Source organism: Mobula birostris, chromosome 1 (assembly GCF_030028105.1).
Source record: "Mobula birostris isolate sMobBir1 chromosome 1, sMobBir1.hap1, whole genome shotgun sequence".
In the NCBI taxonomy this organism is placed as follows: domain Eukaryota; kingdom Metazoa; phylum Chordata; class Chondrichthyes; order Myliobatiformes; family Myliobatidae; genus Mobula; species Mobula birostris.
In genome coordinates, this window is record NC_092370.1 from 177,800,649 (window position 1) to 177,826,913 (window position 26,265).

At 37.9% G+C, this 26,265-nt stretch overlaps 2 protein-coding genes across 2 annotated transcripts in view; both read left to right on the top strand.

The window, feature by feature from the left end:
• The window catches only part of emc7b (ER membrane protein complex subunit 7b), a 22,773-nt gene extending 16,577 nt beyond the window's left edge, over positions 1-6,196 (top strand). Inside the window, exon 5 of the mRNA XM_072266723.1 lies at positions 5,594-6,196. Within this exon, the coding sequence (XP_072122824.1) occupies positions 5,594-5,740 (147 nt within the window). The 3' untranslated portion in view covers positions 5,741-6,196. The remainder of the gene's footprint in view (positions 1-5,593) is intronic.
• Positions 6,197-21,428: 15,232 nt separating this feature from the next.
• On the top strand, positions 21,429-22,630 carry LOC140209678 (fibrinogen-like protein 1-like protein). The gene is made up of 2 exons (XM_072278083.1): positions 21,429-21,588; positions 21,936-22,630. Exons 1-2 carry the CDS (start codon positions 21,429-21,431, stop codon positions 22,628-22,630), a joined length of 855 nt encoding a protein of 284 aa, XP_072134184.1.
• The last annotated feature ends 3,635 nt before the right edge of the window (positions 22,631-26,265 follow it).

Genomic DNA, 26,265 nt, shown 5'->3' on the forward strand with positions numbered 1-26,265 from the left:
CAACTTCCTTCCTAACTCCCTTTAGTCTGCTTTCAGGACCTCCTCCCTTTTCCTGCCTATGTCATTGGTACCAATATGTACCACGACCTCTGGCTGTTCTCTTTCTCACTTCAGGATATCATGGACGTGATCAGAAACATCCTGGACCCTGGCACCTAGGAGGCAAACTACCATCCATGCTTCTTTCCTACGTCCACAGAATTGCCTGTCTGACCCCCTTACTATAGAGTCCCCTATCACTGCTGCCATCCTCTTCCTTTCCCTACCCTTCTGAGCCACAGGGCCAGACTCTGTGTCAGAGGCACGGCCACAATTGCTTCCCCCTGGTAGGCCATCCCCCAACAGTACTCAAACAGGAGTACTTATTGTCAAGGGGTACAGCCACAGGGGTGCTCTCTAGCCTCTGACTCCTGCCCTTCCCTCTCCTTGCTGTTACCCACTTATCTGTCTCCCCAGGCCCCGGTGTGACTACCTGCCTATAGCTCCGATCTGTCACCTCATTTTTCCCTGACCAGACAAAGATCATTGAGGTGTATCTCCAGTTCCCTAACATGGTCCTTAAGGAGCTGCAGCTCGATGCATCTGGCGCAGATGTGGCCGTCCGGGAGGCTGGGAGTCTCCAAGACTTTCCACGTCTGACACCCAAGCACAGAACACCGGCCTCACACACATTCTTCCTGTATGTATTCTACACAGGCAACCTACTTTGCTTCAACTCGTTATCGCTGAAGCCCCATTAAGCCAAAGTCCTCCTACTCTGTTTCCCTCTACTCTGTTGCCCACTTTATTAAGCTGTCTCCTTTTAAACTCTTCTCGCTGTTCTAACTGGCTGACATCCATGCGCTTGCGCAGTCGTGCCCCAATCAAACCGCTGAAGGAATAACCCATCCCACCACTTCTTCATCCAGGCCACATCCTTCTAAACCTCTCCCTGTTACTTCCTCTGGTAGCTAGTTCTATGTATAGGTCACTCTCTGTGAAAAAAGTTGCCCCTCGGGTCCCTTTTCAGTCTTCTGCTCACTTTGAGCCTAAGACATCTAGCTATGGACTCCCTTTCCCTGCGACTATGCATAATATTTATGCCCCTGATAATTTTACAAAGTTATATAAAGTCTCCACTTGGGCTCCTATGCTCCAGGAAGAAAAAGTAAGAACCTTTCCAGCCTGTCCTTGTAACTCAAACCCTTCAGTCCCAGTAGCATTCTTGTAGTCTTTTTTCCATCCTTTCAGTCTAATGGCATCTTCCAGTAATAGGTGACCAGAACTGTACACAGTTGTACAGCTTAGCACTACATCCCAACTTCAATATTCCGATCAATGAATATATTCTTCACTATTTTATCTGCCTGTATCCTCACTTTTAATGAAATGTCTTCTATACACCAATTTTAGTATCCTCTGCAAACTTTCTGATCCCACAACCTGAAGTCTCATCCCAATCATTAATAAAAATGACAACAATGGACACAGCACATCAAGATCGCGCTGATAATCGGCGACTCTTTTCATTTGCAACTTTCATGGGAATCATCAAGAAACCCAATCAGGTCTACCACAGCTAAGCCTATAACCACACTCATGGGTATTTCAGTAGGCAACATTGTTTTAAAATATTAACAAAAAATCTATCAGTACTCAAGATCAATAGATGGCAGACTGCAGTTCCCATTTAAGAAAATGGAAGCGCGGAAGCCAAGCTAGTCTACAGGTACGATTGAAATACAGAGACTTTAGACCCCCCCAGTCCCAACTATCCTATTTGGAGATCCTACAGGCTTCTGGGGAAAAAATTGAAAACCTCAGAGCAAGATTGCAAACGTCAGGGACGGCTGTGTACTTTGCTTGATGGAAGCATGGCTATCCCCCGCCATGTCAGATGCAGTACTGCAGATCGATGGCTTCACCATTTTCTGCAAAGGCAGAGGAGGTGGAGTATGCTTTATGATTAACTCATCATGGTGCACAGATGTGGCGGTTCTGTCTTGGTCCTGCTCACCCACCCAGGAACATCCTGTAGTCAAATGTCCTTTTCATCTGTCAAGGGAATTTTCTACCATCATCCTGGTAGCGGTGTACATTCCACCTCAGGTCAGCGTCAGGCAAGCACTGGAGGAGCTAAGCCCCGTAACCAGCAGGCATGAAATAATGCACCCGGATGCCTTCCCTATCAATGTGGGGGATTTCAACCAGGTCAGCTTGAAGAAGTCTCTGAACAAATGCCACCAACATATCACCTGTGGAACCAGAGGAGCCAATACACTTGACCCTGTTATACCACAATCAAGAGCACTTATCGTGCCATCCCAAACCCACACTTTGGAAAGTCCGATCACCTGGCTGGGCTTCTACTCCCAGCGTATATGCAGAAACAAAAGACTGCCGCGCCAGTGATGAGGACCAAGAAAGTATGGTCAAGGGAGACAGGAAAGCTTACAGGACTGCTTTGAGACAAGGATTCATGTTTGAATCTAAATGAATATGCCACAGTTGTCACTGACTTCATTAAGACCTGTGTGGATGTGTGTGTGCGCCGTCAAGAACATGCCAGACATGCCCAAACCAAAAGCCGTGGACGAGCCAGGGATTCATAGTCTTCTGAGGCCTAGATCTGTGGCATTCAGGCTAGGTGATCCAGAGATATACAAGAAGTGCATGTATGGCTTACAGAAGGCTATTTTATGAGCAAAAAAAACAATTTTGCTTGAGGTTAGAGATGGAATCGGATGAACATCAGCTCTGGCAGGGTTTGCAGGCCATTACTTCCTACAAAACGAGACCGAACATCATGAATGCCTGTGATGCTTCACTCCCAGATGAGCTCAATGCCTTTAATGCACACTTTGAAAGAGAATAAAATTACACCTGTGCAAATCCCTGCTCATGTGGTGACCCTGCTATCACTGTCGCAGAAGCCAATATCAGATCATCTTTCATGAGGGTGAACCTTGGCCCTGTACACCATCAACCCCTGTGCCAACCAACTGGCAGGAGGGTTCAAGGACATCTTCAATCTTATCACTGCGGCATTGGGAGGTTCCCACCCAATTCAAAACAGTGACAATCATACCAGTGCCCAAGAGCAGGGTGTGCTGCCTTAATGACTATCACCCGGTGGCACTCCTATCTACTGTGATGAAATGTTTTGAGAGGTTGGTCATAGCAAGAATCAACTCCTGCCTAAAAAAGCAACCTGGACCTCCAGTTTGCCTATCGCCACAATAGGTCTATAGCAGATGCATTATCACTGCCTTCCACTTTGCTTTGGATCACCTGGACAACAGTAATACCTATGTCATGCTGCTGTTTATTGATTACAGCTCAGCGTTCAACACAATCATATCTTCAGCTCAAGTTGACAAGCTCCAAAACTTAGGCCTCTGTACCTCCCTCTGCATCTGGATCCTTGACTTCCTTACTGGAAGACCATCGTCAGTGTGAATTGGAAATAACATCTTGCTGACAATCAACACTATTGCACCTCAAGGATGTGTACTTTGCTCACTGCTCTACTCACTCTACACTCATGACTCTGGCCAGGCACAGCTCCAATGCCATCAATAAATTTGCCAATAACACTATTGTTGGCAAAATTTCAGATAGTGATAAGGAGGCATATGTGAGTGAGAGATCAGTTGATTGAGTGGTGGTGTAACAACTTTGCACTTAACATTAGTAAGACCAAAGAATTGATTGTGAACTTCAGGAAGGGTAAGTTGACAGGGGCGTTAACAACTCTGATGATCTATCTTGGTCCCAGTGTATTGATGACAACAGTGGCTATATTTCATTATGAATTTGAGGAGACTTCGTATGTCACCATTGACACTGGCAGTTTTCTATTGATGTAATGTGGAGAGCCTTCTAATTGGTATGGATTGGCCTCTGCATAGGATCAAGCCAAGGAAAGTTGTAAACTTAGCCAGCTTCAAATGAAGACACCTTCTAATGGTGAAGCCTCAATAAGGCAGCATCTGTCATTAAGGGCATCCATCACCCAGGATATGCCCTTTTCTCATTGCTACTATCAAGGAAGAGGTACAGGAGCCTGAAACCACACACTCAACATTTCAGGAACAGCTTCTTCCCCTTTGCCATCAGATTTCTGAATGGACAGTAAGCCCATGAACACCACATTTTGTCCCTCCCTTTTTGCACTACTTTAATTTTTTAATATAGATACTGTACTTTATAGTTTTTAAAGTATGCATTGCTGCCACAAAATAAATTTCATGATGTATGCCAGTGATATTAGATCTGATGCTGATTGCAAGTACACAAATGGTCACAGACCTCCAGTCTGGAAAATAGCCCTCAACCACCATCCTCTATCTCCCAGCATCAAGTCAATTTTGTAAGCAATTGGCCAGGTTGCCTTCAAGTCCATGTGATCTAACCTTATAGACCAGTCTACCATGTGGAACCTTGTCAAAAGCTTTGCTAAGGTCCATGCAGACGTTGTCTAATGCATTACTGTTGTCATCTGTCGATATGGTCACCTCTTCAAAACAATTCAGTCAAATTCATGTGTCAATGTGTCAAATTTCCCACAAAAAACAATGCTGATCGTTGTTAATCAGTCCTTTTTCTTTCATGATGCATGTAGATCTTGTCTCTCAGAATGCCCTCAAATAACTTGCCCACCAGCAATATTAGGTTACTGGTCTGTAGTTCAAAGGTCTGCAGCCTTTCTTAAATAAAAGCACAACATTAGCCACCTTCAGCTTTCTGGAATTTGGTTGTTAAATGCTGAGTGTTTAAGATGCATTTAGTTGTTTGCTCCTTGCTTAATTGGCTTTAATTTGTATATTCAATTTTATCGATTTCAAATGTTTTGAACCACCAACTATTACTTGAAGCATGAATAAGTAGTTTATTTCCTGTGACTGTAACTTAATCTGTTTTGTTTTGTTTAATCCAGCCTGTCTTTCCTTGTTAAATCAGAATGGTTACTGTTCTATGTAAGGTCAAAAATGAGGCATTATTTTATAAGAACAAATAAAAGTAAAAGAATATTTGTTTCTCTAAACTGCATGGTAGTGTTTGGAATCTTTTTTGTTAATTTCGGATTTGTCTCTGAAAGTGTCTCAGTATTTCACAATGTTTATGTGCATCATCATAGCTTGTCACATCAGACAGCCAGCCACTCTAGTGTTGTTTGGTTGATGTTGAGCAGGTCAATGTCAGCTAAATCAGGTGAGAGTGGGCAGTTGCGAAGAACATGTTTTGCACCCTTTCGCCACACTCACAGGATTCGCTGGTCTTTAAACTCCACTTCACCATATTGTCTCCCGTCCTACAAACTCCCGCTCTCGCTCTGTTGAGAGTGCACCACTTCCGTCTGTCAAGCAGTGCCCCATCTGGCAACATTTCTGTGGGGTCTTGCACTATATTGTATGGTGGGGTTCTAGCTTCTGTTTGTTGCCAGAGGTCAGTGTTTACGTTGATACACTGAGACGGGTGTGTGCGTGTTGCTGGCCCAAACTCAAATGACTTCTGTATTCAGTGTTCCTAAAAGCTTTATTTAGTGTCATTGAATTTATTTGCATGTACTTTATGAAGCATTGTAACAGCATGTGGTTGTTTTCTGTCCTAGGAGATGGAGCAGTCCATGAACATGCTGAACCCAAATCACGAGTTACCAGATGTTTCAGAGTTTATGACTCGCCTCTTCTCTTCTAAATCATCTAAGTCTGGAAGTGGCAATAAGGCTGGGAAGAGTGGTGCAGTAAAGAGGAGGTAGTCCTTTGGAACATAATTCGAGGTTAATACACTGTCTATCTGTGCTCTGAAGAGAAATCACTGGTAGAACACTCAACTGTTCACAAGGCAAAAAAAAATCTGAGAAATAACATGACTTCTTGAAGACAAGGGTTTGGTGTTTATGTATATTTTGAAACATCAAAAATTCTGTGTGCTTGCAGTGACTAGTACATTTGGAAGATTTATTATAATTAAATTAAAATGTAATGCAACATAATATCCTAGTTTATTTACTGCAACTTTTGGTAAGTATTTTTAATACATATAAAGTTTGTGCAAGAAATGAAAGTAATATAAAAATATTTCAAATCCTTGTTCATTTTCTGTTGTACAAGAAGGTCAAAAATTCATGAAAGTATATTGAAGATAACTGTTTCTGAGCTATGTACAGTATATTTCCAAGTGCACAAAATAAAATAATACAAGATCGACATAAGGCTCTGACTTTTGGTATGATCATTATAGTATTATTAATAGCCACTTTGAATGATTTGGAATTTGTTCTCCTGATAACAAGGTTCTGTTTTGCTCCCATTTAATAGAGGTACAACATTTCACAAATTTAATTGCAGATGACAGAAACCTCTTGTTTCATATATGACAATCCTCCCGAGAAATTGCATTTTCTGTTCATAGCATCTAAACATCTTGAGTATGTTTTTGTTTTGACTTCTAACCTGATGACTTTTGTGGCTGTTATCACTATGGTAAAGTAGATAATAGCATGGACATGGAGCCTGGATCAGTGTAATAGAATTGACTTTGCAATTTGAGAGGGAGAAACTAAAATCGGATGTATGAGTATTACAGTGAACAAGATGAGGAATTTTTGTAGCAAGAGGTTGGTCAATCAGTTGAATTCATTGCCACAAACAACTGTGGCGACCAAGTCATTGGATATATTTAAAGCGGAGGTTGAGAAGACCATAAAATATTGGAGAAGAATTAGGCCATTCGGCACATCCAGTGTGCTATGCCGTTCCATCATTTCTGATTCATTATCCGTCTCAACTCTGTACTGCCTTCTCCCCGTAACTTTTGACACTGATTAATCAAGAACCTATCAACCTCTGCCTTAAATATACCCAATGACTTGGCCTGTACAGCTGGCTGAGACAATGAATGCCACAAATTCATCACTTTCTGGCTAAAGAAATTGTTCTTCATCTGTGCTCTAAATAGACAGTACCTTTTATTCTGAGGCTGTACCCTCTGGACCTGGACTCGCCCACTATAGGAAACATTCTCTCTGCATCCACTTTATCCAGACTTTAAGTATTCGATAGGTTGCAATGAGATTCTTCCCCCCCCCCCCCCCACCGTCTAAGCTTCGGTGAGTGTAGGGAAAGAGTTAACAAATACTCTTCATATGTTAACCCTTTCATTTCTGGGATAATTCTCTCTCCAATGCCATTACATCATCTTAGATAAGGAGCCCAAAACTGTTCACAATACTGCAAGTGTCATCTGACGACTGCCTTATAAAGCTTCAGCATTACATCTTTGCTTTTTGTATTCTAGTCCTTTAAAAATGAATGCTAACATTACATTTGCAGTCCTTACCACTGACTCAACCTTCAAGTTAACCTTTAGGAAATCCTGCATGAGGACTCCCAAGTCCCTTTGCATCTCTGATTTTTGAATTTTCTCCCCATATAGAAAACAGTCCGCACTTTTATTCCTTCTGCCAAAGTGCATGACAATGAACTTCCTACGTTATATTCCATCTGCTACTTCTTTGTCCATTCCCCCATCTGTCTCAGCTGTTGATAAGTAAGGGTGTCAAAGGTTATGTGGGTGGAGAATGGGGTTCAGAGGGAAAGATCAGTATGATGGAATAGCAGAGCAGACTCAATGGACCAAGTGGCTTAATTCTGCTCATATGTCCTATGGTTTTCCAGTAAGTACACCATGCTAAGATGTTATGGCCATCACTAAGACTTGCTAAAACATGGAGGAACCTTCATGAGCTCCCATAGCCCCTGATGACCCTGTGATGTCAGTCTGTGAGGTTGACATGAGATTATCCTTCAGGAGGGTGAATCCACAGAAAGCAACTGGCTTAGATAGGTACCTGGCTGAGTACTAAAGATCCGTGCTGATCAATTGGTGGAGTGTTTACCGATATCTTTAACTTCTCAGTTTGGCAGTCTAAGGTACTCACCGACTTCAAGCAGGATTCAATTACACGGGAAGAAAGTGGTAGCCTGCCTACTATTGTACAGTAACACTTACAACCACTGCGAAGAAGTGTTTTGAGAGGTTGGTGATGAAACTTAACAACTCTTGCCTGAGAAGTGACTTGGATCAGCTCCAATTTGCCTTCCAGCACCAAAGTTCCACAGCAAATGCCATTTCATTGGCGTTTCACTCAACCCTGGAACACTAGAATGCTCTATTGACTGCAGCTCAGCATTCAGTACGATCATCCTCTCAAAACTAAGCAAGAAGCTTCAATACCGTGGCCTCAATGTCTCTTTGTACAATTGGATCCTCGTTCCTCACTTGTAGGCCCAAGTCAGTTCAAGTTGACAACAGCTCCACAATCTCCATCAGCACAAGGCTGTGTGCTTAGCCACCTGCTCTACTTGCTTTATGCTTACAACTGTGAGGCTAAGCACAGCTCCAATGCCATATTTACGTTTGCTGACAACACCACTGTTCCAGACCGAATCACAGGTGGTTGCAAAGTACAGTATATTGTGTGGTGGAGAGTATATTGACTGGTTGCATCACGGCCTGGTATGGAAATACCAATGCCTTTGAACGGAAAGTCCTACAAAATGTTGTGGATACAACCCAGTCCATTATGGGCAAAGCCCTCCCCACCATTGAGCACATCTACACAGAATGCTGTAGCAGGAAAGCAGCATCCAACAAGGACGTCCACCACCACACAGGCCATGCTCTCTTCTTGCTGCTGCCATCAGGAAGAAGGTACCGGAGCCTCAAGACTCACACCACCAGGTTCAGGAACAGTTATTACCCCTCAAACATCAGACTCTTGAATTAGTAGGGATAACTTCACTCACCCCATCAATGATCAGTGTCACTTGCGAGGACTCTTGATCTCATGTTCTCAATATGTTATTATTTGTATTTATTTTTCTTTTGTCTTTTACACATTGGTAGTTAGTCCTTTTGCGTGCGGTCTTTCACTGATTCTGTTATATTTCTTGGATTTACCTAGTATGTCCCGCCCGCAAGAAAACAAATCTCAGGGTTGTATATGGTGGCATATGTACTTTGATAATAAATTTACTTTGAATTCTGATCCTTGCTTACGAGAGGAACAGGACTGGTAGCTCACCATACTTGGATTTTGATGTTTTAGACGGGTGGGGAAGGGAGGTGGGAGAGCTGCATTCCTAATGAGGGAGAATGTCACAGCGACACTCAGAGAAGGCATCCAGCAGATTCATCCACTGAGGCCACACAGGGAGGATTTCAATTGTAGGCCTCTCAATAGCCAGTGGAAGATGGTACAGATATGTAGACAAATTATGGATAGATAGAAAAGCAACAGAATTGTCGTAGTGGGTGACATTAATTTTCCTAATGTTTTTCAAATAATAGAGAACTATTATTCTAATGTTTCCATGTTCAACCTTTTCCTCTTGTCCTGTCTTTGTGATCTACTATAAAACAATGCTTTCCAGCTCTTATCTTCCTCCCTCCCCCCTCCTGTCTTCTCCTATCATTCCGGATCTCCCCTCCCCCTCCCACTTTTAAATCTCTACTATCTCTTCTTTCAGTTAGTCCTGATGAAGGGTCTTGGCCCAAAATGTCAACTGTACTTCCTATAGAAGTTGCCAGGCCAGCTGCGTTCCACCAGCATTTTGTGGGTGTTGCAATGTCTTAGATTATTTTATTTCACAATTCCACTTCGTATCCTGTATGTTCCTGAGGTCTTCCATTGGCACCTTGAGTATTCTTTTCAGTCATTCCTCATAAGTTTACATGTGGAAGGAGAGAGCACCGGGGAGAGCAGCATTTTACCTTCACAGGCCTTCTGCAACTTTTGGCTTTTATAGAGTGCACTAATGACAATAAATTGAAGGATTTTCTTTGTTCTTTTACTAAATACCTCAAGAAATGCAGTTCATGGTAGCAGAATGTTCTACTAACGCAAAGAGAAGTTAGTGTAAGGCTTCATTTCAGGGCCTGTCTTCCTCAGTTTAACCTGTAGTTGTGCATGGTTGATCAATGATTTTGAGTCCCTTCTAAAAAAAAATGCTGTTATTAGGCAATTATTTGCATTTAGAATACATTGTGGATTATGATCTGCTCATTGTGATACACTGACTTGTTTTGTGTTTGTTATTCCTCTCTGTGCCCTGTGGCACTTTGGGCAGCAACCTTGCTGCTACTTTAGCATGTGCCTGTTTTTTACCAGGCCGAGTTGCTCACTTAATGCAGCCAGATGGAAAGCGTGCAAGGACCCGGCTGAATTCGAACCTGTGACCATTCGCCTCGAAGTCCAGTGCAGATGCCACTGCACCACCAGCCAGCTGATACACTGACTCTTGCCGACTAATTCTGCAGAAGTCTGGGTATTTCATAGTGCACAATTATTGCTCTTAAGTTACCCAGAAGTGTTTTTTTTTGCATTTTGTAATGTTGATTGTTATTTTAACTACATGGATACCGGGGAGTCATCAAACAATCTTCACAGTGTTCTGTTGAGCATGTTGGAATGGGAGAGGAGCAAAGTTATGCCTTGTACTTGAAAAACAGTCATTTCCAAATTATTGTACGAGGATGCTAACCTATTTTAGCTCGTTCCACTGGATGTTCAGTATATGAATATGCACAAACTAAGATTTAGACTTGTCAAGTATATCAAGGCCTTCAAAGGAGATTGCTGCTACACCATGTGTTGAAATTGTTTCTGCAGATTAATTATCTTGTAAGATTTTGAACAGCTTGTTAGATTTTAAACCTGCTAATATGCTTAGTTCAGTGATAGCATTTAAAAAGGTTTTCAGTACTTTTTGGTTTTTGTTTTGTTCTGAATCTGTTGTAATTGAGTCTGTTATACTCGTAACACAGCTTCAAATTTTATGCAAGAGTGACTGACTTACTAATTTGGGACCCTGCACCACCATCTGGCTGAAGGTGGTTCTCCTCAAATACTTTTAAATCTAAATGCCCGATTTACTGACACTGTAATTCCAACCCACTTTCTCTAAAGCACGTACAATGCAATTTCAATTAATTCTCAGTGTCTATTAAAAGAACAAACTGAAGCTGTTAAATCTTTCCTGTATGCTAAATCTCCTGTACCAGCAATCCCCTGGCTTAGTTGGAATTTTATAATATCCTTGTAAGTATCAAAACACTTCTGCATATCTTCAGGGATCTGTAGGGAGGCTATTTGAAAGTTCCTTTGGTCCTCTATAGCTTTCTCTTACCTCGATTGTCCTCTCTAAATAAGTTAGCTCATTCATCAATGGATTGAATTCCATTTGCTCTTCTCCCCTTCTCCCCTGCTAATCAGTTTAAAGTAAATTTCTTGCAGATTTTGCTCACAATACTGATGCATGCATCTAAGGTTCCACATGACTTTGGTCACTTGAGGCTGAATTAAATTAAATCCTAATTTAAGAGCATAATTCAGAAAGAATGCTGGATGAACAAGAACAAATTAGGAACAACGCTGCAACATCTCAAAAGAAAGAATGCAATACCAAAAATAATATTGCAATAATGTTTTATAGAGTATTACATGAGTTTAGACAAATCTTAACTTTGTGTGATGGTGCAAATTGAGTAGTGTCATTAATTCATTTACATATTTATATTTAATACTTTAAAGTCTTGTATCTCACGTATTCAAGTTTTGCTGTATCACATTTATGGCTTATTTGTCAATTTTAAGGTATCATTACTATTTGGTAAGATTTAAGCTGATTAGAGCCAATGGACATTAAAATTGGCCTGCTGGCACCAACTTTATACAATATTGTTTTTCTTTCCAATATTCTTATTATTAATTCTACACGTAAGAATATGGAGTACAAGAAAAAATATATCAATACATTATATTAAATCACATATAAAGACTCCTTACCCTATATTCATACAGATTAATTAATTCTTAACATTGAAATATAGTAATTTTATTATATTAAAAAAATCTAACCCACTACCAAGGCCAAAGCTGATTAGTAAAGAAAAAAAGGAAAAAAATATTATTAGTCATCGTCTGTGCTTTAACAGCAAATCAAAGGTTTTGAAAATAAGTCAAAAAAAGGTCCCCACAATGTTTGCAAGTCTTGGCTAGATTCAGAGATTGAACATCGAACCTTCTCTAAATTTAAACATGATATCACATCACGTAACCATTGAGCGTGAATAGGAGGGGCCGCATCTTTCCATTTAAGCAAGAGCGTCCTTCTGGCCATAAGAGAAATAAAAGCCAAAATGTGCAAGTCAGATGACTCCAAAATAATATCCTTTCCTCCAACAATACCAAATAAAGCGGTCAAAGGATTAGGCTTAAAGTTTACTTTGAAAAGTATCGAGGAAGTTTGAAATACTTCTTTCCAATATTTTACAAGACTCAAAACATATGAATGAGTGAAGCTTCTCCATTATTACATTTATCACAATACAGAGATATATCTAAATAAAAACGAGACAACTTATCCTTGGTCATATCAGCCTTATGGGCCACTTTAAATTGTAGGAGAGAGTGGCAGGCACATAACGATGAAGTGTTAACCAATTTAAAAATTTGATTCCAAATTTCCTCAGAAATTGAAGTCTGTAAATCTTGTTCCCAAAGATTTTTAATTTTATCTAAAGGAACACTTCTTATTCCCAACAGCATATTATAAATATTAGATATAGATCCATTATAAAAAGGTTTCAAATTAAAAATTACATCTAGTAGATTCTTATCAGGACTTTTAGGAAATGTACTTACTTGAGACCGTAAAAAATCTCTTATTTGTAGGTATCGAAAAAAATGAGTTTTGGGTAAACTATATTTAGTTGATAGGTGTTCAAGCAAAAAGAGACTTCCCTCTACAAGCAAGTCCTGAAAGCACTTTAATACCTAATCTATTCCATTCTTTAAAAGCCACATCAATCATAAAGGGTTTAAAAAATTAATTAGAAAAAATGGGACTTAAAAGAGAGAACCTTAGTAAACCAAAGTATTTTCAGAATTGTATCCAAATTCTCATAGTGTGTTTAACTACCAGATTATCAATTAATTTACTCAGAGACAAAGGAAGTGAGGATCCAAGAAGAGAAATAATAGAAAATTTATTAACAGAGTTAGCTTCTAAAAAAACCCACATCAGGCAATCCTCACGACTAATGTAATATAACCAAAATGTAAGATTTCTTATATTAACTGCCCAATAATAAAATCTAAAGTTTGGTAAGGCTGATCCTCCATATTTTTTATCTTTCTGAAGATGAATTTTATTTAATCTAGAACACTTATTCTTTCATATATAAAAGGCTATAATAGAGTCAAGAGAATCAAAGAAAGATTTAGGAATAAAAACAGGCAATGCCTAAAAAAGGTATATAAATTTAGGAAATATAGAGTTAATTCAGCCAATCAGCGATAACGAAAGAGGCGACCAACTTGATAGTATCCTTTTTACGTGATTCAATAGGATAAGAAAATTTTCTTTAAATAGGCGCTTATAGTTTTTAGTAATTGTTACACCTAAGTAGGTAAATTGGTTTCTTACAATTTGAAAAGGAAGGTTAGAATTTGTTGGTATCAAATTATTCAAAGGGAAAAGTTCTCTTTCATGTAGGTTTAATTTATAACCTGAGAACTGGCTAAAACAGAAGAGTAAAGGAAGCGCATGGGGTAACGAAGTCTGAACATTAGAAATAAATAGCAGCAGATCATCAGCGTACAGCAAGACTTTATGAATACTATCGCTCCTTAAAATACCGGTGATATAATTAGATTCTCGAAAGGAAATGGCTAAAGGTTCTAAGGCGAGATCAAAAAGTCAAAGGCTCAACAGACAGCCTTGTCTAGTGCCACATTGAAGCTTAAATGGTTTGGAATTATGAGAATTAGCAGAGTGAGCTAAATAAAGTAATTTAATCCATTGGATGAAAACGGGTCCAAGATTGAATTTTTCTAAAGTTTTAAATAAATAATTCCATTCAACTCTGGTGAAAGCTTTCTCAGCATCTCGGGATACCACACGTTCCGATATCATGTTAGAAGGAGAATAAGTAACATTTAATAACCAACAAATATTAAAGTGAGAATATTGATTTTTGACAAATCCAGTTTGGTTATCGGAAATGAAAGATGGTAAAATATTTTCAATACTATGGGCCAAAACTTTAGATAGGATCTTAGTATCAACATTAAGTAAAGAAATTGGTCTATAAGAAGAGCATTCAGTTGGATCCTTATTCTTTTTAAGGATACGCGAAATAGAAGCCTCATAAGAAGATTGAGGGAGTCTGCCCGACTTGAACGAATCCGAAAAAAATTGAACATAAATGAGGTATAAGCAGTGAGGAAAAGATCTTGTAAAACTCTCCAGAAAACCTATCTGGACCCGGAGCTTTCCTCAAATGTAATGAGGGCACAGCCTTAACAATTTCCTCAAAAGAAATAGGTTGTTCCAACAACTTTCTGTTGTCGGCAGAAATTGTAGGAATGTTTAGTTGGTCTAAAAAATTGTTCATTACAGTGTTATCTTTAGAAGATTCAGAACTATAGACTTTAGAATAAAATTCTCTAAAAGTATCATTTATTTCTAAATAATCAGTTGTCCTATCACCATTAGCTTTGCATATTTCTTTAATCTGCTGTTCAGCTATAAAGGTTTTAATTTGATCAGCCAATAATTTACCTGAATTATCTCCATGAATATAAAATTGACTTTTATCTTTTAGGAGTTGCGTTTCAATTGGATAGGTTAAAAGGAGATCATATTTAGTTTTAGTTTCAACACGTCTTTTATATAAGGCAGGTTCTGGAGCCAAGGCATACTCTTGGTTTAATTGTTTCAGCTGATTAGCTAAATCACTTCTCTCTTTATTAGCTTTTTTCTTAATACTTGCAGTATAATATACTAAAACCACAAGGTTACTAAACAGCTTCCTCCCACAGGCAGTCAGACTGCTAAATAGCTGCTCTACCTGACTCTGCTTTGGACACTTTTAACTTGCACTGGACACTTATAACTTGATTTTAACTGACATGCGGCTGTTGTGTTTTACTATTTATTGTTATGTTTATTATTTAGCGTTGCGTTTGTTACGTTATGATTGCACTGCTCCTGAGAAATGCTGTCTCATTCTGCCCTGCAGAGCTGATGTACAGTTAGAATGACAATAAAGTTTTTTGAATCTTTGAATCTTTTGAATCTTTTTGAATAAGAAATAATTTGTCCTGTAATATATGCCTTAATGGCATCCCATCTGATAAGATTAGATGTCTCCTCTAATGTATTCTCTTAAAAAAAAGAGTAATTTGTCTCTCCATAAACCTTAAAAAATCTTTATCAGATAATAAAGTTAAATTAAATCGCCAAAACCTATTTGTTTGAAGAAGACAAGGGATACTTAAAGATAGGAGCACAGGAGCGTGAACTGAGACAGCAATCTCTTTATATTCACAGGATTGAACTGATGGAATCATTTTGCTATCAATAAAAAATAATCAATCCTGGAATATGTATAATGGACATGAGAGAAAAACAAATAATCCTTGTCTACTGGATGAAAAAAAAACACCAAGCATCAACAATACCACATTTCATTTAAAAAGATTTAATAAACACAGCTGATTTACTTGGTATCATTAGTTTAGAAGATGAATGATCTAAAGCTGGATCTAAGCAACAATTAAAGTCTCCACCCATCACCAATGAGTACAGTCTTAGATCTGGCAAAAATGGGGAAAAAAACACTCAGAAAAACCTGGATCATCTATATTCGGAGCATACACATTGGCAAATATCATTAGTTTGTTCCTTAGCTTCCCTGATGCTATAACAAAATGCCCATTAGTATCAGAAATTACTTTATGTTGAACAAAGGGAACTTTATTATCTATAAGGATCGAAACTGCTCTGGCTTTGACCTGAAACAATGAATGGAGATGAGACCATCTCCATCAATAAAAAGGCGTGAATTGTCACCCTTACGTACATGGGTTTCTTGAACAAAAACAATTGGTACCTTAAGTTTTTTAATACAGGCAAAAATCTTATTTCTTTTCATCGGGTGATTTAACCCTTTCACGTTAAAACTAAGTAAATTAATACTTTGATCCATTTTAAAACTATTTATAAGAAAGGTTAAAGTAGCAATCAGAGAAATGTGTACTAAACCTAAATAATAAATCTTGAGATATATTAGCTAAACAACAGAATTGATTAGATTCCCAAATCAGCTTCAATAATAAAGAACTCCCTATACCCCTCCCTCCTCCCAAAGAGAGAAAATTGGTCAAAGAACAACCGCTATTTACCCCCACTGAAAACATCCCCTTAGAAAGCCTGTTCGAACAGCTCCAGAGAACTCAAGATTATTTACTGTTCCAACCAAGACTAAATAATATACAGATAAAAAAAAGCTTAGACTGTCATGGTCCGGTCCGTGAAGTCCGCATTCCAGTTCACGGTCCGGTCTGTGGACTCAGGACTCCGGGTCTTCCAGCTGTCCCTTGTTTGAGTTAATCATAGGCACCTGATTTCCAACTTGGGGCTTGGACTATAAGTAGCCTTGGGGTTGAGTGTGGGCTGCTGGTTTGTCTTGTCAGTTCCCCTTGGAGTAACCTAGAGCGCTCTAGATCTTGGTTTTGATTTTGAAGTTGATCCATAGATAGGTGATCTGTGAGCACGATCAATCAAAGACAGAAACTTTATTATATCAGGGAATAATTCCATCAAAAGGTTTGCAAAGAATTCTTTAGGATTATCTCCTTCTGTTTGCTCTTTAAGTCCCAAGTTTTGTAAGTTGTTTCTCCTACTTCTGTTTTCCAAATCAATAATCTTCTCTCTCAGTATTTCGTTGGACTTGGATTGTTTTTCATACAGCTTTTGCAAATCATCCATTTTCTCATCCATCTTCATTTTCCTTTATTTTCTTGTCATACTTGGTTAGAGTCGCTTGAATATCGTCTAATTTCGCACCTATTTGTTTAATTTCAGTGCTGATTTGTTGCAAATCAGCCGACGCTTCTTTTCTGAGCTGTTGAAACTCCTCAGTAAGCTTTTGAATTGAACCTGTAATAGCTTCCAAAGCTTCTTTGGTAGTCATAGTAATATAATAACCTGTCTAGCAGTAGTATTTCAAAAGGTTGGAGACAAAAGTAAGTAAGTTGGGAGCACCAGCAGAGAGCTGTTACTCCATCAGCGGCCACCAGGCAAATTTTATAATTTCGTTTTTTATAGGCTATAATATTTTAGTCTTTTCTTGAATTTCTGTTTGTAGGCTTTAACCTTTGAACAATTTTGTCATTGTACAAATGGTTTTCTATGGCTTTATCTACTTTATTAAATAATTTTCTCTTCCCACCACCAGGCTGGTTAGTAACTTAGCATATCCAGAGAGGGTATGGATTCTTTAGCTTGATATGATCTTATACAAAATCAATGGATAACTAATAGGCTTTCCCTCTGAACTATTATTATGGGTTAACTCAGCTGAGGTAAAGAACTTTATTGACCTATATTGTTATGTGCCATATTGAATGATAGTATTAGCTGAAGCATTGAAGGGAATGAAAATTATTTTAAAATATCTTATAATTACAATCATTACTAAATATTCCTGAAGAAATCAATTGTAAATTTGTGAAACTTTAGATTATTTTCCAGGAAAACACTGAAAGTTTTTAGCTCTTCAAACAACAGAAAAGTTCAATGAATGCAATTTTTAGGAAATTAACTGCAGAAGTTAATTATTTTACCAAACTAAATTTTTGGGTGAGACTGTTTCTTTGCAAGTAAATTATTGCATTATGATTTATTAAAACTACTTTATAGATTGACATCCTCGACCTATGTCATTGCTTATTTGCCTAAGTGGGACAATGTGAAGAAAAGATTGTGCAGTGATTTTGTTTACTTGATATCTTCATTGTGCTTTGTAATTATTTTTCCTTATTTTCTACCCTTCATTTATCTCATGTTATATCAGTAGGTGGAGACGATGCGCCATGATATTCATATCTGTAATTGTATCATTTTTGCCTTTATGTGGCACTGTGGCATGTATTTTCTATGACAATCACATCATAGGTGATGCTGTGATTGGTTTGCTATTAATAAAGTATAAATTAGACATAGATGGTGACAATACATGCTTACTTTAACAAAGGAATCCAGAAGTTGCTGTTCAAAATGATATGCTCACCCTGAAGCATCACGTTCAAAGGTGAAATAGCAGGTTCATTGTTGCAGTGACCTTTGGACATGGTAAGCTTTGGACATACCAAGCATCTTCTGCAGTACTGAAAATGAACTTCCCCATTTGTCAGATTGTCCCTTCAGATTTTAATTGTACTGTCTTCCTTAATGTAACCTTCTCTATGACAATACTGAAGGACATTTGAGCAATCAATCAATGTGGGCTCCCAGCAAAGAGTTGTATTAGACACCTTCTCCCTCTTATTTCCCTTTAGCCTCCAATTTATTTTTTGTCACCTGCCCATCAGTTCCAACTATATAGTTTGCTTCAACCTGCATTAAGGAGTAATTTACAGTAGCCAAGTCAATTTAGTACCACCTCCTTGAACTTGGAAATAAACTGGAGTACCTGACAGGATTCTGTATGGGTGCAAGGAGAAATTTACAAACTCTACCCAGACAGCACAAAGATCAGGATCAAATTCCAGTCACTGGATCTGTGAGGGAGGAGGACCAGCTAATGTTCCGTCATGCTGGTTATCCATCTCTCTTAAACCAACTTTTGTTTATTTCACATTCTATACTTTATTTGGCATTAGATATTTTGACTGGTGCTTCCTGCTTGAGGTTCTGTCCCAGTGTCCAGATTCTCCAACCAAAATTGGTTAAGTTCCTTGCACTGGAGCACTGTAGTAGAAAAGCAGAATCCATCATTGAGAATCCCCACCAACCAGTCCATGCTTTGTTTTTGCTGATGGCCACTTACTGAGGTACAGGAACCCTAGGTCCCACGATACCAGGCTCAGGAACAGTTACTGTATTACCATTCAACTACCAAGCTGTTGAACTAGAATGGCTAACTTCACTCACCCGAACACTGAACTAGTTCCACAACCTGTGGACTCACTTTCAAGGACTTTTCAACTCATGTTCTCAATATTTATTATTTATTTATTATTATTTTGTTTTTGTCTCCTTTTTTGTACTTGCATGATTCTTTTGCACATTGGTTGTTTGTGTGTCCTTGTGTGCAGTTTTTCATTGATTCTGTTGTGTTTCTTTGAAAATGAATCTCAGGGTAGTATATGGCAACAAATATGTACTTTGACAATAAATTTACTTCGAACTTAACCCTTGCACGTGAGCCCTATATCCTCTAGCAGAGATATGTATTATTGCTAGCTGTCATGATCTTATAGTTTAAAAGTTTAGCGACTGACATCTCCCACTAACAGGAAAGTCATGATGCAGGCCAAGTATTATATCTTTACTTTACCTATAAACCCAGTGGTGCTATGTCGTGTTCTGACAAGTCCTTATTGCGCTTTGGCCTCAGGAGCAGCATTCCCATTAGCAAGCAAGTAGAATTGTCATGCTCACAGATGTGCTAACTAATAAGTCTTAACATGAGGCATCCTTTGGTCCGTCCTTTATAAAGCCTAGAATATCTAAATGCAGAGGAGGAAAACTCCACTTTCCTCTTTAAAATGATTAAATGTGACATTTGAAACTTTTTCTCAAGAGGAATGTGTACTGCGGGCACTAATGCCCAACACTGAATTGAATATTTCATGGCGGTATTGCGGTTATGCTGTCCTTTCAGAGATGCTCTTTGTTTTTTGAGTGGTCCATTAAGCCAAAGTTATTTCTTTTTCTTCAACCAGGCTGGAACATCACTTGGTTCTAAGTCCCCCCCCCCCCCCCCCATCATATAGATAAATTAGAATCTAGAGCGAAATTGGGAATGTAGGGAGAAATCAGTGGAAGTTGTTTACTTGGCTTTTCTGAAGGCCTTTGATGTGCCTCACATGAGGCTGCTAAACAAGGTAGGACCATAAGACATAAGAATAATTTGGAAGGCTTGTGAACGTAGAGGGCAAAGTGAATGCAGCAAATACAGGGAAATCCTGGAGGAAAACCCGATGCAGTCTGCAAGAGAACAGTGACTTGGGAGAAGATTTGTTTTCCAGCGAGACAATGACCCCAAGCCTAAAGCCAAAGCTACACAGGAATGGCTTAAAAACATGAAAGCTAATGTCCTGGAGTGGCCAAGTCAGATCCCAGACCTCAATCCAATTGAGAATTTGTGGCTGGGCTTGAAAAGAGCTGTTCACTCATGATCCCCATGCAATCTGACAGAGCTTGAGTAGTTTTGTAAAGGAGAATGGGAAAAAATTGCAGTGTCCAGATGTCCAAAGCTGATAGAGACCAATCCATCTCCCTTACTATGGCAGTGGCCCTCCCTTGAGAAATGGCATTGACTACGGAATACTCAGGGGTCAAGAAAGCTATTGTATTTTATTATACACATTCTTTTCTTCACAAATCTAGTTCAAAGTGCACAGATAGCAATTGAAATCCTGTAAACTTGTCATGTTAGACTTTGGTTACTGAACGCACCCTAACTAATGAGAACTAATTGTACATTGAACTGAAATGTCAGCACTTCCCAGAGTACAATAAGGTATGAATAGGTACTGACAAGTTCCTTCACATATATTCTTTCTGCTGTGATGAGATTTGCTATGTGTGTATAACTGAATTTACTTCACATTGAAAGGTAAGTTCTGATACATTCATATGTTTCCTTTTAATATCTAGGTTGTTAGAACTAGATTGGAGGACCAGTTTAGAAAAGTAGGATTTTAAAGTAATTGGCACTTTAACAATAGATAACTAAACTGTATACTGTAGATATTTACACACAGAATGCGTACAAAAGCATGGTATGTAGAAGTATTTGTATCTGAGTGATTAAATTCACACAACTGAACCAATTATTAGTGTACCAGTTGAAACCTTAGAATAAATGAGTTAATAATTATACAGTTTAATAATTTTTACTCTTTGCATATTTCCATTAAATTGATAGATTATTTCACTGTAATGATTTCTCTATATTCACTGCCAGTTTCTGTACAATCAATGCCAAAAAAATTGATTATTACCAGCCAGTTGCTTGGATAGAGTCTCAAAGTGAGACATCAATTTGTACCTATCGTCCAAAGTTGATGTGGTGATCCATGAAGCCTTTTACATAGGAACTCTTGCCAGAACAAAAGAATCTCATCAGAATTGTAGCAATTAATCTGGACTGACAAATAGCTTCTAGTCTCTGTTTGAAACCATCTGGTGGTGAGGCCAAAGCTGTTACCTTTATGTTGCCAACCAGTGTGCTCCAGTTTAAAGTGATCATGTACACTGGGGCAACAATGTATGGATAGGAAATTGTTTAATTCATATTTTTGACACAAGGTTTATGTAATCTTTTTTTTAACCTTACTTTTTTTTCCCAAGAATCCAAGCGCAATGTTAGTGACGAATTTGAGGAGCCTTTTCACCATTACCCTTCTGATGTTGCTGAAGTGTACCACCTTGATAAGCACTGAATCATCATTGGAACTCAGAAATGCACATCTTTTAACTTCTAAAGATTATGCTCATATCATCAATTTGAGACAGCAAGGCGGTAAGTCTGAATTAGCTTCAGTGTGGATGTTGTATATGTCCTTGTGAGGCAATAATTATAGTTGTGCAGATCAATATATACCTTTTTTGTACTTTTACCGCAGTAAAATACAATGCAGCAAGAGAGTAGAGCTATTGGGATGTAAGAATTAGTATTAATGTTATATTAACACAGAGTAAACCACAGAAATCAGCACCTGCAAAAAAAGGCCTTGTTTAATGCGGTTACATGTCTGACTACTTGTTTCACAAATTGTCCATTTTCCTTTTCTTCCAATGAATTTTTCCTAGATGAAAAATGTAAAATTTCTCAACTGATTGTTGTACTAATCATTTTGTGTTGTGCAGGTTTTCCAAGTGACTGTTATGAGATTTTTCAGCAGTCAGAAAGCAAAGCTGAAGATGGCCTCTATGTCATTCAGTTAATGAAGGATCTTATTGTTGTTTACTGTGACATGCACAGTGCAGATGGTGGGTGGACGGTAATCCAGCACATCACTGTTAATAGCTCATTGGACTTTGACAGAACATGGCAGGACTACAAGCAAGGATTTGGCTTTATTAATGGTGATCATTGGTTGGGCAATGAGTTAATGCATAGAATCACTAGCAGGTCAAATGAATATAGTTTGGGAATCAAATTAGTCAACATGAATGGAGAGGTGAAGTGGGGAGAATATGACCCATTTTTCATTGAAGACGAAGAATCCAGATATAAAATTAGACTTGGTCTTTATCGTGGAACTGCAACTGATGCTTTGACGAAAGAAACAGAAGCTTATATTCACGACAACCAAAAATTCACCACAAAAGATAGTGATAATGACAACTATTATCGGAATTGTGCCAAACTGGAACTCAATGGGATACCAGGTGGAGGATGGTGGTATAATGCCTGTGCTGGAGCCAATCTAAACAGAAAAAATGTTATTTACTGGCAGAATGATTGTAATAAAGATAACCTGTGCAAGTATGCATGGATGATGGTAAAGCCTAAAAACAGGGAAGTCAAATGCAGCAGTACCTCGCGTGATGAGTTGTAACTATGGTGCAAAAATTAAGTGAAAATAAATCTAATAATTCATTTGTAAGTTCAACAATTCATTGATTTTTTTTTGAATAAGTGCATGTTGGGCTTATTTACCAGAAAGATTGGTAAAAGAACATGTCCAATGTAATTCAGCAAATTGGATTAGTAATTCGCTCTACAGCATCGTACTGCCTGCATGAGTAAATTTTTATGTGGAAAAGATGTGATTAATATAGTTGTTTTGAAATATGATTGTTTCTGTTTGTGGTGGGAGCTCAAATCTCTTCAGATGGAAGAATGAAATTGTTTGCATGAAAATAATGAAGAGCTTGAAATTAAATTAAGTAGTGTCATATTCAAAGTTGCCGTAGTGCCATTTTATATCCAATATTGAAATATCTGGGAAAATGACTTTGGGTGAGGGTATCTGCTGAATAAATAAACATTACCTGTAGATGAATATAATGCAATATTGATAATGTTTTGAAAGAGAGCATATCTCTTATCAACAAAAAGTTGTGAAACCCAATTGAAAAACCAAACTTAAGATCCCTACTGACAGTGAGAGGTATAGAAAATGCAAATTAAAACAAGCAACAGTTTCAAGATGACCTATGTATGATTACAACAATTCTTTGTCCTCTGCACAAATTAATTCTCCTCAAATCTATAAACTGTGCTATTAATTTAATTATTTCCAGGGCAAATTTTCTTATATGCATTTAGATATAAAGTAAAAATTTAAAAATCTATTTGTTTATTTTCCCTCTGTGAATAAAATAATTTGATTATAATACATGTGTGTGATGATTTGGCTAAGATGTATGACACTCTCTGTTTCATCGGCTTGATTGTCATTAAATACCAGCAGTTATGAATGGAACCACCAGCATTTGCCTGTTTAAACATCAGTAAGTCCAAAACCTATATGCATGAATTGTCAAATGTGGATGTCTCAACTTGTGTATCTTAAAATACCAACACGTTCTGCCTCTCCAGGTTAGCCCCATCACCTACTGATGCCAGTGACCATTGGAGGACTACATGGAAAAATAGAAAAGAGAAAGTTTCCTTTTATTTAACTATTTGTGGTTTGTTCAATATTTGTAATTATTTAAAATATTTTATATATGTTGTTTGGTTTTAGTCCAAATATACTATGTATATAATTTCCTGAATCTTTATTCCACTTTAATAGATTTTAAATGTTAATCATGAATATGAAGGACTCCCTAATTAATTTAATTTTAGCATCTAATTTTCAGTGGATGCAATTTTATAAGTTTTATTAGGTTTCCAAGCTATACAAAAGAATAAAATAGATTTTATTCAGCTCCTGATTCTTATTAATATCTTTCTTGGAAGTGATTGAAGATGTGAGACCCAGCTGTGATAATTCCAGTGGATGTTTAACTGTACGAATGTTTGGTTCAGAAGATTGACTGTCAGGGCAAAAAAAATGCTGTATTTTTTTCTTGGCGAGTTGTTTCCACTGAAAGAAAAAATATCTTACAGAATTGTTCTTCGAAACTTAAATGAAAAAGAAATCAATGAATCTTAAACAGGTCTATTTGTAGGTTTTGCACATATGGCTGTGAATTAGGAGAATGTTAAACTTGACTTTATTGACAAGATATATGATACATTTGTGGTAAAATATTAAATTGAAACAATACAACAATTGTACAAACATATACAAACCTGCACATCTGCAATACTGACGGTTTTGTAACAAAGGCTTTCCATTCAGTTTGCCAAATAAATATAACAGTATTAGATGTAAATTATGAAACAGGTGTTTAGAAGTTCAGCAATCAGCATACAGGATTTGTCAACAGCCATGTCAATAGTTAGCATGTAAGCAGATCATAGGCAACAAATGCCCTCATGGAGCGTTTTAAGATTGACAAAGAAAGAATTGTTTAAATTAGAAAGATACAGTTTTACTACTGACACCACTGCTAAGGTCAGGTAGTCACAAGAACCCAAAATCTGATTATTTTTATGCATGTATATACCATACCTCTTAATGAGTAAAAATTATTAAATTTTGCATTGGACATTTCCTCTGGAATTTCAGAAAACAGTTCCGGAACCTAACATCAAGAAAGTATATTCGATAAAGCTTTTTGCAAGTAATGTGAATGAATGCCAAAGCTTTATACAGTTCACTAGAATTGATAAAATACTTTTGAAGATAATGGCATTGTCAATGCAAATGTATTTTAACGGTAACAAAAAGCACTGAAACATTCACTACTTTAGCAATGATCTTGGTTCTAACAACATTGTTTTGAACAAAACAAAACTCAAAATTAAAAAAACAAGGTTTTCTGCATTTAATTTTTATTTTGATTTGAAAAAACTATTTTAACAAAATTACAGGCAGGACGGTCAGTCAATATCTAAATATACTATAGGCACATTTCCATTTGTAATTACTATTGACTGAATTGATTTGTGCTCATGGAAGTGGAAAATGGAATATATTGTAGTTTTGGATGTAATCTTAATCTATATGACAGAACACTTATATAGACCAGACCAGGTTTAAAATATAAAATGTTCATGCATCACAACAGCCCCGACATGGGAAACCATTCTATTAGTGTCCATGCAACCTTTTACATATTCTGTATCACCCGTCCTCGCATCTTCCTCGACAGACAGTGCCAGTTAGTATAATACATACATCTCTGCACACTAAACTCAAATTTGGGACAAAGTGAAATTTTAAATATCTCATTTAGCTAGCACTTTCAAAGTAATTGAGTTCCTTGTGGAACAGGTGGCATAGTGGTGCCACGGCCTTGCAGGACCAGTGAACAGGGTTCAGTTCCAACGTTCTCCTTGTATCTGCATGTACTTCTGATACCCAGGTTCCTAGGTTAATTGGAAACTAAATTGTCACTGGGGTCGGTAAGTGGTGGAATCTGGAGGGGGTTAGTGGTAATATGGGAGAATAATATGGGATCGGTGAAGTGTTAGTGTAAACGTGTGCTTGATGGTCAGTGCAGATATGATGGGCCGAAGGCCCTATTTCCATGCTGTGTTGTTCTGTGGTCTCACTTTATGAAATAAAGGTATGGTTTATTTTATGAGTTTGTAGTTTAAAGCAAGATTTTGCTGAATTATGTTGCCACTTGATTGTGCCTGTGTAAGTAATCAGATTGAGTTAAACTGCTGCAGGATCCTGCAATGTGTTGGACTGTTTCTGGTTTCTCTTGGCGTTTTCTGTATTTATCATACTGAATTTGTTGGTCTCTTGTTATGCATTTTTGATTTTGTTTTTGTGTTAACCACCTGGTCCAGTACTGCCACATGGAACCCCTTTATTTTTCGGAAGAGGTCTCCAACTCTGAGCAATGCGTTTGATTATTATAATTCATATTACAACATTGCAGGGAGTGAAAATTCACTCGGAGCTTCATTTCCTGATCACCATCCAGCAACTCTGTTGGATAGAGACTTCACGTGCACATGTGGTGAGGTGGTTTAAATTGGCCTTGTGTTCACATCTTTTGCCCCTTCCAGTATTGCAATGGCCTGCTGATCCTCAGTCACATTTACAGCTGTAGGATATCAATTGCTGTGAAGCCCCACCTGTCAGTTGGTACTGCTTTTAAGGAAGGAAGGGAAGAGCAGTAA

Excerpts from the sequence above, each read along its gene's own strand:
- LOC140209678 (XM_072278083.1), top strand. The coding sequence starts at position 21,429 with ATGTTAGTGACGAATTTGAGGAGCCTTTTCACCATTACCCTTCTGATG. Across the intron at positions 21,589-21,935 it reads CAATTTGAGACAGCAAGGCG|GTTTTCCAAGTGACTGTTAT; the intron begins GTAAGTCTGAAT and ends TGTGTTGTGCAG.